Source organism: Protomyctophum bolini (genome assembly GCF_963924005.1).
Source record: "Protomyctophum bolini genome assembly, chromosome: 1".
Taxonomy (NCBI): domain Eukaryota; kingdom Metazoa; phylum Chordata; class Actinopteri; order Myctophiformes; family Myctophidae; genus Protomyctophum; species Protomyctophum bolini.
The window spans coordinates 14,221,767-14,241,622 of record NC_137862.1 but is presented as its reverse complement, the minus strand read 5'-3'; the positions used below and the strand labels follow the sequence as shown (position 1 = coordinate 14,241,622).

Below are 19,856 nucleotides of genomic sequence, written 5' to 3'. Positions count from 1 at the left end.
AAAGTGCTCCTTCCTTTTATGGAAATGCTAATTAAACCAAATAAGTCTGTGAAAAAAGATTATTACAAGTGTTTTAATCAGGTAATTAAACACCATGAATTCTCGTGCTAAAGTTAACATATTGAGGTGTTGTTAGTGGATTGTCACGGTAAAATGTAGTTTCTCATTTGTAGATCATTCTGCCTGTGCGATCTGTGTGTCGTGATGAAACACCTGCCTTTGTCTTTAATTGAAGTGTTAAATTCAGTTCACCTTACATGATTGTCACCAGCTGCAACATCAGTGCAAGTCTCTTGCAATAAAGAGCATAGGATGAACTAATGACATCATTATGATTTCAATTAATATTTCAAACCGTTCTGAGGATCTGTCAGTGGTGGAAAGTATCTAAGTACATTTACTCAAGTACTATACTGAAGTAACATGCTGAGGTATTTCCAATTTCCATTAGGCCTACTTTTACTTCTACTCCACTACATCTTGGACTGAAATATTGTACATTTACTCCACTACATTTACTTGAAAACTTTAGTTACTAGTTACTTTGTAGATTTGGATTATTATTACAAAACATATACATTAACCGCTTCATTATACAAATCTATATAAAATAGCCGATCTACAAGCTACAAGATTTTATACATTTGAAAACTTGGGACATTCTGCATAATGAGTACTTTTACTTTCCGTACTTTTAAGTACATTTTGATGCCAATACTTTTGTACTTTACTTTAGTAAATTTTGAATTCCAGACTTTATTTCTATATTTCAGTATTGATACTTTTACTTTAGTAAAGAATGCCGTTGTACAGCAAATGAGTGGCTACTGGCTACAATGTTTCTGGACATTCGGGGCTTCCTACGGCCTCTTCGTACCAAAAGACTAAACAAAGATGACACCGGCTGCCCCTCTGCTGATGAAAGCTGCACCTGATGCTATCAATCAACAGATATAGATTGCAGGAAAGCTCCAGTAATGGTACTGTCATCCCGTCCAGGAGGGAGTACTTGGTGCTAAACTTGTTCACCCAATCTGTTTCACGTCACAGAAAAAACCCAGAGATAAGCGTCTGCCCTGTTTGGGGCCATGCAGCGTGGCTCCCACCGTGCTCCCTTCGCTCAGCTCTTTCAAGCTCAGCACATTAACCCTGCTAACCCACCACACAGCGGCTAACAGATAGGTACACGCCCGCATCCATTCATCAGTCACGACTCCCATCTCCTCTCCTCCTCTTCAGGTGCGAATGCTAAGCTGCGTTACCAGATAACATCAGGGAACACAGGAGGGGTGTTTGATGTGGAACCTGAAGTGGGCACTATCTTCATCGCCCAGCCTCTGGACTATGAGCAGAACAAGAGGTAAGGAGCATGCGTGGCGGAATGGCTGTTTTTTTTAGACTTTGAGTTTTCTACAGCCTACAGGTCACGGATAAGACAAATTAATTCATGTTTAAACATGAGATAAAATAATAATAATTCTTACACATACATTACAATATACAGTACACTTAATTGAGCATTGTGTTAAGCTCCTATCTCTCTATGGCAGACTGTCAGCTGATGGCTGGCTCTATGCACAGCAGCCATATTGGAAAGTAATTGGACCTCTTACTTACTTCCTCTTCCTTACTTGTTACGACTTATACTAAATTTGGGAGGGGGACTACACTGGGGATGGAACAGAATCCTACCCATGGGCTGAGCGGAACGAAAGCAGCTAGGTGGCTCCATCGACAATGTGTTCGTCCCGCGGGGAGTTCCGTATTTACTGTTTCTTTGACTATGAATGTCACAGTCCGTGACGTGTTATGTTTTTCTAGTGTTCCTTGTTCTTGGTTTTGGTTTTACTTTACACTTGTGTGCTTTTTTTTGCTTGTGTTTGCTCCTAGTGAATTCCCAGGTTATTTCTAGTTCATGTTTGCCTAGTGTTCCTGCTGTTTTTGGATTTTGGTAATAATTCTGCAATTCCACTACTTTGCCTCTCTGCCTCTGTCCTGCACTTGGGTCCGAAAACCTCCTGCCTCGTATTGTGACAATGAAGGCAAGTCGAAGGGCTGCGTAACCCCCGCATACACATGGAAGAATAGAGCACGTGTGCTCATTGTAGCCGGGTTCCATTGATTATAGTGGCAGCATACCATTGTGGACTCCCGCGGACTCCGCTCCACGAATGGAGCGAATTCCGTGCCCAGTGTAGCCTGGCCGTAACTAAGGCTCTGCTCCATTTAGTGGAGCACAGTTGTTCTCAAACTGTTTTAATTCCAAGGACCAGTGTATGAAAATTACTCCCAACTATTTATTTTTTTTAATATTACTTTACATATTACTCCCTGCTAAAATTAACTTATTATTTTACTTAACTTTATTTTTCTCAACCCCAACAATTGCATCTTTTGCCCCCAAAAGTTTCACACTACCCAGTTTGTTCCGGACAGTTTAAAAGGACACTTCAACTTTTTTGCCAAAAAATATATGTTAATGACATTTAGAAGATTTAGAACACTTTCCTGGGGTCTTTATATGTGCAATATGTGGTTTTAGATATTTTAGATTTTAGCAGTGTCTATGATGTCATGGACACAGGCTTTTGTGTGACGCTGTACGGCTGTAGTATGATCAAGTAGGGAGTAGGGGAGTAAAAAACACAAGAAGTTTGAATATGCCCGACAGCAACGATTATAGTATATACTGTGTGCGTACGTGTGTGCGGTGTGGTAATGGTTCATGGAGCTGTGTATTGATCATTTGTATCTTATTTATCTTTGCAACACAACCCCGCAGTGACGCTAGCAGTTGTTGTGAAGTCTCTTTATGCATGTGTCGGATGCAGGTAGGAGAGAGAGAGAGAGAGGCCATGTTTTTTTGACAGGCCAGGATGTCCTGAGGGAATTGTATTTTCCAGTATGTGTCATCTAAAAAAGGGCCAGAAGCGGTAATTACATGCCTAATGGGACCTCACTCTGTGGCAGTGTTTGTTTGCTGCTCGGATTCTAAATATGGACATGACCGTCCATGGTCAGCACAAATCAGCGTTGTTAGGCGACAGGTTTTCTCGGTGTAAGGAAAAACAGGGACAAGCTCCATATGTCCTGGCCTCTTGTTTTCAGGTACAAGCTCCCTATGTCCTGGCCTCTTGTTTTCAGGTACAAGCTCCATGTACTGGCCTCTTGTTTTCAGGGACAAGCTCCATGTCCTGGCCTCTTGTTTTCAGGTACAAGCTCCATGTACTGGCCTCTTGTTTTCAGGTACAAACTCCATGTCCTGGCCTCTTGTTTTCAGGTACAAACTCCATGTCCTGGCCTCTTGTTTTCAGGTACAAGCTCCATGTACTGGCCTCTTGTTTTCAGGTACAAACTCCATGTCCTGGCCTCTTGTTTTCAGGTACAAACTCCATGTCCTGGCCTCTTGTTTTCAGGTACAAGCTCCATGTACTGGCCTCTTGTTTTCAGGTACAAACTCCATGTCCTGGCCTCTTGTTTTCAGGTACAAACTCCATGTCCTGGCCTCTTGTTTTCAGGTACAAACTCCATGTACTGGCCTCTTGTTTTCAGGTACAAACTCCATGTCCTGGCCTCTTGTTTTCAGGTACAAACTCAACTCAACTCAACTCAACTTTATTTATAAAGCACATTTAAAACAACCATAGCTGCCACAAAGTGCTGTACAGTACATAGGTAAAACAGTAAGTAAACGCATAGACTAAAAACACAGAAAACAAAGACAACCCACAAAACAAAACACAAAACAAGGGAAGGAGGGTGGGGGAGGCTCGTTCAGGAAACAGAGGTCTCATGCTGTGTTAAAAGCCAAAGAATAAAAGTGCGTTTTAAGCAAGGTTTTAAAAATGGCCAGAGAGGGGGCCTGCCTAATTTGCAGGGGAAGGTCGTTCCAGAGCTTGGGGGCAGCGACTGAAAAGGCTCTGTCCCCTCTAAGCTTCCGCTTCGCCCTCGGGACCTCTAGCAGCATCAGGTCAGCTGACCTGAGGGAGCGGGCAGGAGAGTAGGGGTGGAGGAGCTCGGAGAGGTATGGAGGGGCGAGACCACTTAGAGCTTTAAAAGTAAAAAGCAGAACCTTGAACTTAATTCTAAGATTCACTGGCAGCCAGTGGAGAGAGGCGAGGATGGGCGTTATATGCTCTCTCTTACGCGTGCCAGTAAGAAGTCGGGCAGCCGCGTTCTGAATTAGCTGGAGCCGAGCAAGGGAGGACTGACTGGCTCCAAGGTAGAGGGCGTTACAGTAATCCAGCCGAGATGTAATAAAGGCATGGATTACTGTCTCAAGGTGCTGAGTGGTTAAAAAGGGTTTTACCTTTGCCAGTTGTCGCAAATGAAAAAAGCTAGATTTCACCACTGAGCTAATTTGGCGATCTAGCTTAAAATCGTTGTCCATTTTAAAGCCTAGGTTGGAGACTGTTGGCTTCACAAACTGAGCCAGGGGGCCTAGATCAAGAGGAGGGGGGTTACCAGAACCATTTGGGGCAAACACTACCACCTCAGTTTTCTTCTCATTGAAGCTTAGAAAGCTTAGGGCCATCCAGGCTTTAATGTCATCCAGGCAAGAGAGAAGAGCTTTAGGGTCAGCGTCTTTCTTCTTTAGGGGAACATAGATCTGACTGTCATCAGCATAGAAATGGAACGAAATGCCATGTTTTCTGAGGATGGACCCAAGCGGCAGGAGATATAGGGAGAAGAGCACTGCGGCTAAAATAGAGCCCTGTGGAACACCATACGACAACGGCGCTGGGGACGATTCAGAGCCAGCAGCGCTGACAGACATGGTTCTGCCCGTCAGGTAGGACCTGAACCACTCCAGCGCCGTTCCACAGATACCCACTAGGTGCTGCAAGCGCCAGAGCAGGACGCTGTGGTCGACTGTGTCGAACGCAGCCGACAGGTCCAGCAGGACCAGAATGACATAGTCGCCTGCATCATTAGCTATGAGGATGTCGTTAAATACTCTAACTAGTGCAGACTCGGTACTATGCCGGGTTTTAAAGCCAGACTGGAAGACCTCAGGGATCTTATGCTCCTCTAGGAAAGACTGTAGCTGGGCATAGACAACCTTTTCTAGTATCTTAGAGATAAAAGGCAATTTAGATATGGGCCGGAAATGAGCCAACACAGTGGGGTCGAGGCCTGGCTTCTTAAGCAGTGGTTGCACTACAGCATGTTTAAAACACGTGGGAACAAGACCAGAAGAGAGACTGCTATTTATGATTTTCAGGACCGTGTGAGCTACGCTGGGGAAAACCTCTTTAAAGAGGCGAGCCGGGATAATGTCGTGCGGCGAACCTGAGGCCTTTATGTGGCTGACTACATCCTCCAAAACGGACAATGTTACAGGTTCAAACGAGCTGAGCACGGCGGGACATGGGACACAGACAGAGGGGTCAGAGGCAGGAGCAGTGATGAGGGCCCTTGTATTTACCACCTTGTCAATGAAAAAGTGCAGGAAGTCATTACATATGTCAGCTGATTCAAAACAGACAGGCTGAGCGATATTAAGAACAGAGTCAATGGTTTGATAAAGTACACGTGGATTAAGACGGTTAGACTCAATAATATTCGCTAGATGATCTCTTTTTGCCTCTTTGACAGTGTTCTGGTAGAAGAGCCAGGATTCCTTTAAAATCTGAGAAGAAACCTGCAACTTATCCTTCTTCCATTTACGTTCTGCTTTTCGGCACTCCTGTCTAGCTGCACGGGTTCTGTCATTAAACCAGGGCTCGGGCTTTGCCCTGGGCAGCTTGGATTTCATTGGGGCCACAGAGTCCATTATGGTCCCACACGAAGAGTTAAACCAAGAGCACAGTTCCTCTGTGGGAACAGCCGAGACAGACGGGGCACACAACTGTTCAAAGGCAGCTGAAAAGCGACTAGCAGTGCGGGGGTTAAGAGTCCGACAGAGTCTAGCAGGAGCCCTAGATCTATTCTCCGTACAAGAGAGAGCAACATCAAACAGAACAGGGCAATGATCAGAGAACGTACTATCACAGATCTCTAGGTTACGGATAGGCAGCCCATATGAGATAACGAGATCTAACGTATGCCCACGTTCATGAGTAGGACCCGACACATTCTGCACCATGTTAAACGATTCAATGAGGGTTAGGAAGTCCTTCACCATCGGTTTATCGGGGCAACATACGTGTACATTCAGATCTCCGAGAATCAACACTCGATCATAGTTGGGCAATATTCCAGCCAGGAAATTGGAGAAATCAGTCACAAAATCCTTGTTGTATTTAGGGGGTCGATAAATGAGTGCGCACAAAACAGGCTCAATACGACCCACCTCAAACATAGTCACCTCAAAGCTGGAGAAAGAAGCAGAGCATTGCTTGCATTTAATATCATCCTTATAGATGACCGCTGTTCCCCCACCCTGCCTGCCCGAGGGCCGCGGGGAGTTGAAATAGGAACAGCCGGCCGGCAACAGTTCAACGAGGGCGCTGCACTCACCCGCCGCCATCCACGTCTCTGTCACACAGAGGAGATCCAGGGCGCGGGAGCTGAAGAAATCCCTCAGGATAAAAGTTTTATTTGTCAGCGATCTGGCATTCACCAGGCCAATCCTGACAAGGGCTGGAGCCTTTGATCCGGAGGAGTTAGGATCGCGGGGCAGCGACCGCAGGTTGCGGGGATTCACCCCACGTCTCAAGAGCCGAGGAGCGCAGGGGCGGCAGGGCTGGAATAGCACCTCCAGGCTAGCAACAGGAGCGCGGCAGGTCGCGCTGGGGTCCCGGAGTCGTTGCAGCAGGGTGGAGGGAGACGATAATCCAGGTTTCACGTGAGACAAAGACGAAAAGCATACCCGGGCCTTCAGCTTCACCAGTTTGCCACTCCGTTTGCCACGTCGGCGGAGCCGTTTCCTCCTCGGCGGCGGGGGCGCGACCGAGAGCAGATGAGTCGGGATTCCTGTTAGGAGCGGCGGCGCGGTTTTTTGTTCATTGTGGTAAAATGAACCAATAATCCTGGCATTTTGTCGGATATCCAGGAGGGATTGGCGATCATACACCAGCAGAGACTTAATCTGAACAGTGCCAAGGCTTAGATACAGCAGAAACACAAACCAAAACGAGAGCAGGAGACGAGCAGCCAAACACACTGGCGCCATCACTTCCGCCTCTGACTCCATGTCCTGGCCTCTTGTTTTCAGGTACAAGCTCCATGTACTGGCCTCTTGTTTTCAGGGACAAGCTCCATATGTCCTGGCCTCTTGTTTTCAGGTACAAACTCCATATGTCCTGGCCTCTTGTTTTCAGGTACAAGCTCCATGTCCTGGCCTCGGACGGCAAGTGGGAGGACTACACAACGGTAGCGGTGACCGTGGTGAACAAGAACGACGAGGCGCCTGTGTTCACCGTTAACGAGTATTACGGCAGCGTCACGGAGGAGTTGGACGGCTCACCTGTCTTTGTGCTGCAGGTATAGTAGTTCTATCATCCTTTCATCTGCACCATATAGCAGTGGTTCTGTCATAGTTCTATCATCCTTTCATCTGCACCATATAGCAGTGGTTCTGTCATAGTTCTATCATCCTTTCATCTGCACCATATAGCAGTGGTTCTATCATCCTTTCATCTGCACCATAATATAGCAGTGGTTCTCATCCTTTCATCTGCACCATATAGCAGTGGTTCTCATCCTTTCATCTGCACCATATAGCAGTGGTTCTCATCCTTTCATCTGCACCATATAGCAGTGGTTCTCATCCTTTCATCTGCACCATATAGCAGTGGTTCTCATCCTTTCATCTGCACCATATAGCAGTGGTTCTCATCCTTTCATCTGCACCATATAGCAGTGGTTCTCATCCTTTCATCTGCACCATATAGCAGTGGTTCTCATCCTTTCATCTGCACCTTTCATCTGCACCATATAGCAGTGGTTCTCAACCTTTCATCTGCACCATATAGCAGTGGTTCTCAACCTTTCATCTGCACCATATAGCAGTGGTTCTCAACCTTTCATCTGCACCATATAGCAGTGGTTCTATCATCCTTTCATCTGCACCATATAGCAGTGGTTCTCATCCTTTCATCTGCACCATATAGCAGTGGTTCTCAACCTTTCATCTGCACCATATAGCAGTGGTTCTCAACCTTTCATCTGCACCATATAGCAGTGGTTCTCAACCTTTCATCTGCACCATATAGCAGTGGTTCTATCATCCTTTCATCTGCACCATATAGCAGTGGTTCTCATCCTTTCATCTGCACCATATAGCAGTGGTTCTGTCATCCTTTCATCTGCACCATAATATAGCAGTGGTTCTCATCCTTTCATCTGCACCATATAGCAGTGGTTCTATCATCCTTTCATCTGCACCATATAGCAGTGGTTCTCAACCTTTCATCTGCACCATATAGCAGTGGTTCTCAACCTTTCATCTGCACCATATAGCAGTGGTTCTCATCCTTTCATCTGCACCATATAGCAGTGGTTCTCATCCTTTCATCTGCACCATATAGCAGTGGTTCTCATCCTTTCATCTGCACCATATAGCAGTGGTTCTATCATCCTTTCATCTGCACCATATAGCAGTGGTTCTCAACCTTTCATCTGCACCATATAGCAGTGGTTCTCAACCTTTCATCTGCACCATATAGCAGTGGTTCTCAACCTTTCATCTGCACCATATAGCAGTGGTTCTCATCCTTTCATCTGCACCATATAGCAGTGGTTCTCAACCCCCCAAAATAATCATTACTTGAACTGGGGATCCCCCAAATAATCATATTTGAACAGGGGACCCCCCCAAAATAATCATTACTTGAACTGGGGACCCCCCAAATAATCATATTTGAACTGGGGACCCCCCCCAAATAATCATATTTGAACAGGGGACCCCCCAAAATAATCATTACTTGAACTGGGGACCCCCAAAATAATCATATTTGAACTGGGGACCCCCCCAAATAATCATATTTGAACTGGGGACCCCCCCAAATAATCATATTTGAACTGGGGACTCCCCCAGTTGAGACATTACATTTTGTTTGACTCCGTTCCATAGATACATTAACACGTTTGATACCCAGGACGACCACACACGTCCTATCAAATTAAACCGCCGGTGCCTGGGACGTGTGGGGACGGTAAGAGTATTTTATTATCGATATAAAATGGGATCACTAAAATCTTTTTTTTTAAACGGTCGTTGCTAGGAAGGGCTTTTCTCAACCCTCCCGACCTGTTTCGTGTTAGAACAAAGAGCCGATGTTCTGTTCTAAATTCTGACTTCATCATGCATCTCGGTTATAATATTAAAATTTAAAATTGCCTAGTATTTTGAATAATCATAATGCCTCGCAACACAGTTTTCGCAACAGTTTTCACAGTTGTTGCCTCTTTATTATATTATTTAACAATTTGGCCAATGTTTGCCAACTTATTTTAAAGTATAGTACACCAGCTGTACACGAGGGCTGAACACGAAGAAAAGGCCATTCAAACAGAGCTTCAAACAAAGGCCTCGGAGGATAAAATAAACAAATATTATACAACATTGCATACTCTTTTCAACACAACACCCAAGACAAACCAGTCTTTTTTGTAGCTGTTGAAGCAGAATGCACATTTTTCTAGTGATATGGTTTTGCCAGACGCTAACGAGTAATTGTATTGCCAATATGAGATTTCAGCAGTGGCCCAGTGAAACTCTTTCAAAATCTGTCAATTTTATCTGTTCAATCTGGACTTAATTTAGATTTATTTGATTCCCCTCTTGTCAACTGCTTCTCACATAAGACATGCTTGCGGTAGCTAGCCCTTGGCCTTTGGATGAGTTCTCTTCTACTCATCAAATTAATTCCAGATTTTATCAAGTAATTACTGTGCAAGCACAGCCAAGTGTGACCCCTGGCTACATCACTGACCTTCCATCCGCCAAGAAAGCTAAGATACTCCAGCAAGACATTTAAAATATTGTTAGTATAATTCGATGAAATTACATTGCTACTGAGAGCAGTTATGGGAATGTGTATACTGTATGTGATGTACATGGAATCCATATACATTATTTTTGTAGTAGTAATAATAATATACACATGGGTTCCATGTCATTCCAGAAAAACACCACTGGCAGCAAATTATTTCCCTTTTCAACTAGTATGTAATCAGAGATCAGTAAGATTTACAAATGTGCCAGATATGACTTAAAATGGGTCACATCTGTCAATGGGAACATGCCACATTGCAGGTTGCCCTGTCACTCTCATGGCTGTTGAAGTCTCTCTTTATGTCAGTTGCATATGGTGGCATCATGCACTGTGTTGTATGACTTATTGAAACATTTTGTCTTCTACCAACTCTATTTGTGCATGTTCCAAGGCTCCTGCAAAAATAACATTTAATAGTTCATTTTGGCTCTATACGTCGGATGCAATTTCCAATGCTAAATTGAAACATTCTCGGCCTGCCTGAGGTGTAATTGTTGCTGAGGTGGTGTGCGTGCGTGTGTGCGTGTGCGTGTGTGCGTGCGTGTGTGCGTGCGTGTGTGCGTGTGTGTGTTCACACAATTCAGCAGCTTGTAAATAATGATCTCCTCTTATACCCTCTCTCTCTCTTTCTCTCCCTTGGCCTCACCCCCATTCCTTTGACGTTGCAGGTAACGGCAACCGACCCCGATAAGGACGCAGACCAGGAGGCCTTGCGCTACTCCCTGCACGGCCAGGGCGCCGAGAGCGAATTCATCATCGACGAGGTCACGGGTAAGATTTACGCCCAGCGCACGCTGGACCGCGAGGAGCGCGCGGTGTGGCGCTTCGTGGTCCTGGCCACGGACGAAGGCGGCGAGGGCCTGACGGGCTTCACGGACGTCATCATCAACGTGTGGGACATCAACGACAACGCTCCCGTCTTCGCCTGCGCGCCCAGCTGCCACGGCGAGGTGGCGGAGAACTCGGCCGCCGGCACGTCAGTCATGGAGATGACCGCCAGCGACCTGGACGACTCGGCCGTGGGCCAGAACGCCGTGCTCTCCTACAGGATCCTGGGCAGTCTGAACGCTGGTAGGCCTGTCATCATTATTACATATAGTCGCCTAATTGCAATTATTTTAGATAATCGTAATTGTTTTTGCATATACGTGCCGATCGTTTCCATGTTGAAAAATGTCCATTGTGTAATTTATTTATTTTAAAAAATTGCACAAATAGCAGATCAATTTGTACTTTTTTGGTACATTTTTGGGAAAGAAAAGATTATTACAAATATTAAATCTGTCAGGGATTTGCTTTATATTTATATTTAAGTTATTTGTCGTGTCTGCCCTGTGAAATCTGTGATTACGAAGCCTTAAAGGCAAACGTTGAATTGGAACACAAATAAATTGTTAATCGCAATTATTAGTGGGACGGTTAATCGTCAACTTCCATTTGTAACCGTGACAGCCGTAGGTGGTGGTGGTGAGGCGGGCGGAGTGCCGGCCCTCTCGGACATGTTCTCCATCAACCCGACCACGGGGACCATCAGTGTGTCCAGGAGCGGGCTGGACCGCGAGCAGGCCGAGTCCTACCTGCTGGTGGTGGAGGCCCGGGACGGAGGGGGGATGGCGGGGACCGGGACCGCCACCGTCCGGGTCAGAGACATCAACGACCACGCGCCCAGATTCACAGAGCACTCCTGCCTGGCCAAGATCTCCGAGAACGCCGAGCCTAATGCAGAGGTTTTAGTTTTTTGTATTGGTACAGTGTTCATTTTGACAGCAAATTCTAATTTAGTCTTAGTTTGAATAACACGATCTTACTCTATTCTTAGTTTACGGATATCAAAATCTTAGTCTTTTTTAGTCCTAGTCAACAATATTATTTATATAAGTACAACCCTAATGTATAAGGCTATAAGGTGTACGTTGGTTTATATAGTTCTTCTTATCTCACCCTGGCAACAACAACAACAACATATTAAGTATAACATATAAAATATCTTTCCTTGGGTCATGGGTTTCTGTGCTTATTGTCAGGTCCTGGAACTTTCCGCTGAGGACAGAGACACCGGGGAGAATGCACAGCTGACCTTCAGCGTTGTGGCAGGAGACCAGGAACAGAAGTTCTTCATGGTCAGCTACCGGCAGGAGCAGCGCGGGACCCTGAGGCTGAAGAAACGGCTGGACTACGAACGGCCCAGCGAGCAACGGTTCAACCTCACCCTTAAGGTATGAAATATTGGGAACCCACTGACGTACCGTCATGTTTTTTCCTTTCATGTTTCTTTTTTATTTTTATTTGTGGCTTTCGCCTTTATTTTATATATTTTTATTTAAAATATAAAAGAATGGGCTACAAAATTCCTGGGATAAATAAAGAAAAGAAAAAAAGAAGAGTACAGTATGTGCATTTTTCTGGCAGGTGGAGGACCTGGACTTCTCCAGCCTGCTGCACTGTGTCATAGAGGTAGAGGACTACAATGACCACGCACCAGTATTCATCCCCCACTTCCTGTCGCTGGCTCCGCTCCCCGAGGACGTGGCTGTGGGTACGAGTGTGGCGCGTCTGGCCGCCAGCGACTCTGACTCGGGTCTGAACCGGGAGATCACGTACAGCCTGTCGGAGGACTCTGACCCCATGGGGCTGTTTTCCATCGACCAATCGGGCGTCCTGACCGTGGCCCGGCCTCTGGACCGGGAGACCACGGGACAGCATCACCTGGTCGTCCTGGCGACGGACCGCGGAGTCCCGGCTCTCACGGGCAGTGCCACGGTCCAGCTGCCACTGTTGGACGTCAATGATAACGGGCCAGAGTTTGAGGCGGCGTACAACCCTGTCGTCTTTGAGAACGTGGCCGGACCACAGGTAAGCTGGACTGCTCAGAGCATGTTCATGTTCATGACAGAGAACAAAACAGATCAATAATGCGTTATTCTCAACCTTTTTCATTAAAAAAAAAAATATATATATATATATATATATACCGGTGTATATACTTTACTTTACATGACTTCCACACAAATACAGTATTTTGACATATTTCTAGGAAGGTATAAAGTTAATTATGAATTAACCACTTCTAATATAGTGAACAAAAAGCAGTTATATAAGATACAGCATGCTGCGATGCAACATTCTGCTATTTTCACTATAATTGATATTTTTTGGGAAATTTCTTGAACACCTTACAATATTTTTGGAAAAAGTCAAAATTTCAGCACACCAATGCATTTGGAAAAAAGTGTACTCCAGTACTGTCCCGGGACATCTCTGGGTGGTGGAGCAGCTGAAGGATCCTTGTTCTATTGCTTGTGTGGTTTTGAACCAAAAGTATACCAGTATCCATGCTTTGTCCACCACTGACTAAAAGTGATGAGGCCAACGCAGACATTGACGTCACAAGACGTGGTGACACGGTGACACGACAAAACTAAAATGAATTGACGTATCACTGAACACAACAATGCCTTCTAGGTGGTCATGCTGAACCAGACGTCGACTCTCCTTTGGGCCGTTGACAGGGACTCCTTGGAGAACGGGCCCCCCTTCCACTTCACCGTCCCTGCAGAGTACCGCCACAGCAACGACTTCCACCTCCAGGACAACCTGAACGGAACGGCCACTCTGACGGCCCTGAGGATGTTCGACCGCGAGCGGCAGAAGGAGTTCCGCATTCCGGTCGTCATGAGCGACAGCGGACGCCCGGCCAAAACTACGACCGCCACGTTGACGGTGGCCATCGGCGACCAGAACGACCACGGCCATCTCGCCGGGGAGAAGAAGATCTTCATCAACAGTCACCGAGGTGAGAAGGACAGAGGAGAGAAAGACATGCTGTACATTGTGTACATTATGTACACCATTGTTCTCAATGTGGGTTCTGGAGGAACAATTTAAACACTTTGGCCCTCATTTAAATGAGGGCCTTTAAGCCTATTTTCATACTTTGGCTGTTTTTGGAAACCTTATAAATGTAAACTGAGAAATTAGATGCAACGCACATTGCACTACGAGGCTGTTCACATGGTGGAGCGTTGCATTTACATTGCCAAAGCAAGTGTCAAAATATAAGTATATATACAGTTGGAGGGGGTACAGCTATGTCACATTGCAACACATTGCAACTGTTAGATACAGTAGATGCATCATAATTATATTTGATTAACATGAGTGTTAACCAAATGTTGCCAGACTGTTGCCAGCCTACTATTGACTTGACCTTGTGTGTGTGCGTGCATGCGTGCGTGCGTGCGTGCGTGCGTGCGTGCGTGCGTGCGTGCGTGCGTGCGTGCGTGCGTGCGTGCGTGGCTGGGGACAGCAGTGTTTTTGGTGCCAAGAGGTGGTACGTTCAACTTCAAAGATATTAATCCCACTAGGGGCAATTAGTTGCGAGCAGCAGCTTGTAACAGAGAAACACAGTAACATACATACATACAAACAAGCAAATACTCCATGGAGCTAATGTGGAATAATGCGATCTTAATCATTTTAAAGTAACAAGGTGAACATACGGTAAAACCTTTAAAAAATACAAAATAGATAAATCATAACGATTACATAATCATCATATGTATAGTACGTTAGCCATTATTTAAGTTGGCTTGCAAGGTTCACTGCACATTTGTAGACTTGACAAGGATTGTGGATTACTGTATCTCATTCCTAGGACTTCTTATAAGCATGCACCCCCCTCCCCCTCACACACACACGCCTCGAGAAGGCAAACAGCATACTGTATTACTAGGAAGCTTTATGGCATCTTGCTATGTTATGTTTACACCTATGTTATGTTTACACGGTTACTCTCACAAGAGTAAGCCCGGTGCCGTTCATCGGTCTTACTGGCTGAATGGTGCAGGGTGTAGCAGCAAGGAATACTGCAATATCTTGCATTGTATACTACTGTAATCATTGTGCATTCAAACAGCATTTTCCAATATGCTCTCCCTCCTCACCAGCAGCAACAACAAATGGCTATAGCGATGTCAAACACATAGTATACTCCGAGTACTCTAGCCTTTCATTTTCCAGGCCAAGGGCTTTCCCTCATTATACGGAATGAGAGAACATGGGGTAGGACAGTGAAAAAATGCCATGCTTCCTAGTACATAAAAAATGTTGTGCGGCATCAATGCTGTAGTTATTGTCAATGGCAGAATAAATAGATCTAAGGGCATACAGCGCATATAATATACATAAGTATATACATATTTCAAGTTTTTTATTTTCTTTTAATGTCCGGGCCAATGATCTCGCAAACCACTGTAATGACAAATAATTTCACATTTTGTGAATATACAGCACAATATACAGTATATATATATATATATATTTATATACAGTATATATAGGGATGTGCCGATGAGACATTTTGTCCGATATCGATATCCGATATAATTAATTGCTGTTACGGCCGATAACTGATATTACCGATGTCGATGTCGATGTCATTCTGTATTGAAAAATTATAATAATTTTGTCCATTCTGAAAAATACATGTAACAGGGTTTCTGCACGGCAGGCTTAGGCAAGTCAGATTTCACTTTAATACCTTTATATTTAATATTGTGAGCTTATCTGTTCAAGCTGTTACTTTGGACTTGTTTATCTGTAAAGATTGATTGATTGATTCATCGAACCGATGCCGATTAATCTAAAAACAACTAAAATCGGACGATACGGATGTGTTTGCCCATTAATCTCACATTACTAATATATATATATATATATTTATCTATATATATATATCGCTTGTCCTGTTGTCCGTTTGTCAAGTGACTCTTGGTTTCACGTTTTCCAACGATATTGTCGGGCTTTCCTAATGATCACCTTATTGTTACCAATATTGTCATTCCGTTTCAGGAAAACGGAAACTACTTGTTTCTTTACTTTCAAAGGGAAACACTACCCTTCGTCACTTTTTTATTTATTTAAAATGGCAACTGGCCATCATCACAACTTTCTTTGTGCTATACGAGCGATCAATCTTATCGATGATTACATTTAAAACATGTTTTAAAATCAAATCAAGAAAATGAATTAAAACACGATACGCTATTCAACAAATAGACAGCCCCGGACAATTAATTGTGAAAGTATGTTTGCCAATCGATTCTGTTAACTAGTTAGCCCTAGAATGTTTGATCTTACAGTAATTTCTTGTATTCTAAATACACAGCCATAGATCGGACGGATCGCACGGTTAGCAGACTAACATGCACGGCGTGTGTACTCACCCAATAATTAATTCCTAAGACTTGGAGTCTGATATTGTCGGTCGCAATTAATAAAACTCTAAACATTGGGCATGCAGTACGTGCCACAGCACAGCATATCTGCTATGCACAAATTGCCCTCGCTGATAATAACACCTGTTTCCTTGGAGATAACCTTGTTTTTCTACTATTCTACTCTGGATTTGAAAATAACGGCTCCGGTATGAATGCGTGCTGTTCCTTTGCAATGCTTTAGCTCACACTTCTTACACAATCATTGGCAAACAGTATTCTCATCCAGAGTGTGAATTCCTTTCCGTAGTTGGGTGGTGTAGTCATAAATTCCCTGCACACCATCACTGAGGTTGTGGGTTCGAACCCTCTGTGCCTCATCCAGTTTTGTCGGGTGTCTGTGCGAACACAATTGGTCCCTGTTAGTGGGGAGAGAAGCCGGGCGGGGAGGAGGATGATGTTTGGTGGGAGGAGTAGCACGAAGGCTAGTCTACAGTACGTCCTCCCGGTGGGGGCTCCTCACTGGCACGTGAGTCAGCAGGACACAGCAGTGACAACACAGAACACAGACATGCGTGTGGGGAGTCCCATGCACGCATGCATGCATGCATGTGTCCAATCCAATCAAATGTATATGTATATCGCACATTTCTCTATACGTTTAACAATGTTAACTAGACTACTGTTGTCCTGTCTCAACTTTCACAATGGTGCAGGTCTTTCGATTAAACTCCACCTTCATTATGCATTCGTACAGTTAATCATTGGCGATATGTTTTGTTTTCCATCCTCAGGCCGTATGCCAACCACTGTCCTGGGGAAAATCTACTCTCCAGACCCTGATGACTGGGATAACAAAACATATGTCTTTGAAGGACACGTAACCAAGTAAATACTCCCTCAAATTATTCCCCCTGCATATGTTTGCCCCCCAACCCCCTCACACTCTCTGTTGTCCATAGCCTATGTACTGTATATCTGTGTGCTGCAGTTTGTCCTTCCTTTCATTACTTATATCATGGCTTCCTTCTCTGAACCGTTCTTCTTTCGTTCATTTGTTTGATGATCCTTCTACTCACTCCTTCCTTACATCCATTTACTCCGTCCGTTTCTGCTTGCTTCACCACCTTCATCCTCCTCTCTTGTCAGCCTTTCCTTCTTCCTGTTAACTCCTTCCTACAGTATGTCCTATGTCCTATGTGACCAGTTATCTGAATGTTGTCCTCTTTCCTATCTCTGTTTCCATACCACCCCCACCCTCCTTGCGTTGTGTTGCTCAGTGCCCTTGATGTGACACACCTGGGTCTTTGGTCTGAACTGAGCTTGAGATGAGCCGAGGAGATTGTGACAGGGTGTGTTTGAGTCTGCTCATCTTGAGATCTCTTTTTAAAGGTAGTAGACACGTTAAGTAGATACACTGTCAGTCTCTCACACACGCACACACGCAAATACAAACACATATCCCTCAAGAACATTAAATGTCTATTATTACTATTACGTCCCCAGGTGGTTCCTACTGAGCAAATGTGTAAATGTACAGTATGGTATCTAGATTGTGTGCACGCTTATGTATAACACTACCAATTGACCGTTTTCACAACATATATTTTGACAGCTAAACACAGCAGAAGGTAACAACCTTAATTGTGGGTGTGTTATGTGGGTGTGTTATTTACATTTCACTGTGCCAGCATGGAGAGCTCATCTATATTTAACGTCATGCTGGCACACAGGAATACGCCCACAATTAACGTTATTACTTTTACAAAACGGAAGCTGTGAAAAGGGTCTATTACCATACTATTATACTATTGGCAGTATGTGAGGTCCACCCAAATAATTTAGTTTTGGCATAGGCGAAGCCTGGTTGATTTCGCAGGGTTGTTCTGTTGATTTTTAAAGCACACAGTGCAGTTGGACTGTTGAATGCAAGGGTGCATGAGCATCGAGCTCCTTTGGCCCGATTGTGTCTCCGTCAGAGAGCGGTTGGGTGTTTGATGTGCCACGGCTCCTTTGATTTCCACTCTAATTAAAGTGAAATGAGCTCATCTGCGATAGGGAGTGGTGGAGACCTCCACCACGTGAAATCACTTCCCTCTCATGTCATTCCTGCCGTCGGGTCTGCTTTATTCATGTTCCTTTCCCTGTTGCTTCATTCACCCCGACACCTTTTTATAATTATATGTTTCTCTCTTTTATTACCATGTAAGTATGGTTTAAGCAGTGGTGGAAAAAGTACTCACATTTCTTACTGAAGTAAAAGTATCAATACTGCAATATAGAAATACATATTGCATAGAAGTTACTTGACAAATACTTGAATAAAAGTACAAAAGTACCAAAAGTTGAAGCACAGAATGTCCCATCTAAAACGTATACAAATCTTAAAAAAGTAGATCTACAAGCTAACAATGCTTTGCATCACGAGACACATTTTGAGCCTGTAGATTGGCTATTTTAAAATGGCCAAAATGTATATAAGGCTGAAGTAGTTTGTGTGTTTTGTAATAATAAGTTATCAAATAATTGGATAGTAAAAAGTACAATATTTGCCTCTGAGATGTAGTGGAGTAGAAGTAAAAGTACTGGAAATTGGACTTAAGTACAGTACTTAAGTAAATGTACTTAATTACTTTACACCACTGGGTTTAAGTGTGTGTGTGTGTGTGTGTGTGTGTGTGTGTGTGTGTGTGTGTGTGTGTGTGTGTGTGTGTGTGTGTGTGTGTGTGTGTACGTCTTGCCCTCAGTTACTTCATCCTGAACAAGCGGACAGGGTTTTTGATCATCAAGGAGAACACCCCGTCATACACATACCAGTTCCAGGTACGCGTGTCTGATGGAGTGTGGCCCGATGCCGTCTCCACGGTTACGGTGTACGTGAGGGAGCTGCGTGATGAAGCCATCTTTAACTCGGCGTCCATTCGCCTCGCCGGTATGATTACACACACACACACACACACACACACACACTGAATGAAGTTTTATTCAGAAGACTATGAAAGCTGTTCCTGCAGAAAACCTGCAATGTACAGTAGAACATGTATTAAAATAATTACAACTAAAATGGACCCTTTGCCTGCCCAGCGCCGTGATGATGGATGGTGACGTATTCACTGCCGCCCCAGGAAGCGGCAGAGGTTTGAAAGCAATATATAGCAACCACAGCTCGCACCATGTGTGAACCTAGAAAGATCTGACCTTTCAAGCAGGGGCGACTGTGGCTCAGGAGGTAGAGCAGGTCGTCCAATGATCCATGGGTCGGTGGTTCGAATCCCGGCTCCTCCTGTCTACGAAAGTGTCCTTGGGCAAGACACTGAACCCCAAATGGGTGTATGAATGTGTGTGTGAATGTGTGAATGTAATGCACTTGTAAAGCGCCTTGGATAAAGGCACTATATAAATGCACCATTTACCATTAAAATGCACCATTTACCAAGCAAAAAATAACTGCATAAAGCTGAACAGGTTGAAGTTTGAACTAGATTATTAGCACAAAGTATGTGGAAGTAGTTAACTGTAGAGAACTAGTGTGTGCTCGCTGGAGTGAGACCACAACTAAATCAAAATGTGCTGTCAAAATGAACACTGGTTGCACTGCAGTGCTTCTGAGACCAGGTGTTGCTAGATGTGAAAGGCTGTTTAGCCAGTGGAGAAGTGATGCTGATCAGTTGGCAGTGGCACACAGGTAAAGTCTGGT

General features: G+C 44.5%; 1 protein-coding gene across 1 annotated transcript in view; it reads left to right on the top strand.

Moving 5' to 3' along the window:
* The window catches only part of LOC308319426 (neural-cadherin), a gene marked incomplete at both ends in the record, with an annotated part of 307,480 nt that overhangs the window by 177,623 nt on the left and 110,001 nt on the right, over window positions 1–19,856 (top strand). Inside the window, 9 exons of the mRNA XM_080769498.1 lie at window positions 1,240–1,360; window positions 7,266–7,428; window positions 10,613–11,015; window positions 11,397–11,671; window positions 11,969–12,160; window positions 12,354–12,797; window positions 13,407–13,737; window positions 16,954–17,047; window positions 18,907–19,091. Of these exons, the coding sequence (XP_080625624.1) occupies window positions 1,240–1,360; window positions 7,266–7,428; window positions 10,613–11,015; window positions 11,397–11,671; window positions 11,969–12,160; window positions 12,354–12,797; window positions 13,407–13,737; window positions 16,954–17,047; window positions 18,907–19,091 (2,208 nt within the window). The remainder of the gene's footprint in view (window positions 1–1,239; window positions 1,361–7,265; window positions 7,429–10,612; window positions 11,016–11,396; window positions 11,672–11,968; window positions 12,161–12,353; window positions 12,798–13,406; window positions 13,738–16,953; window positions 17,048–18,906; window positions 19,092–19,856) is intronic.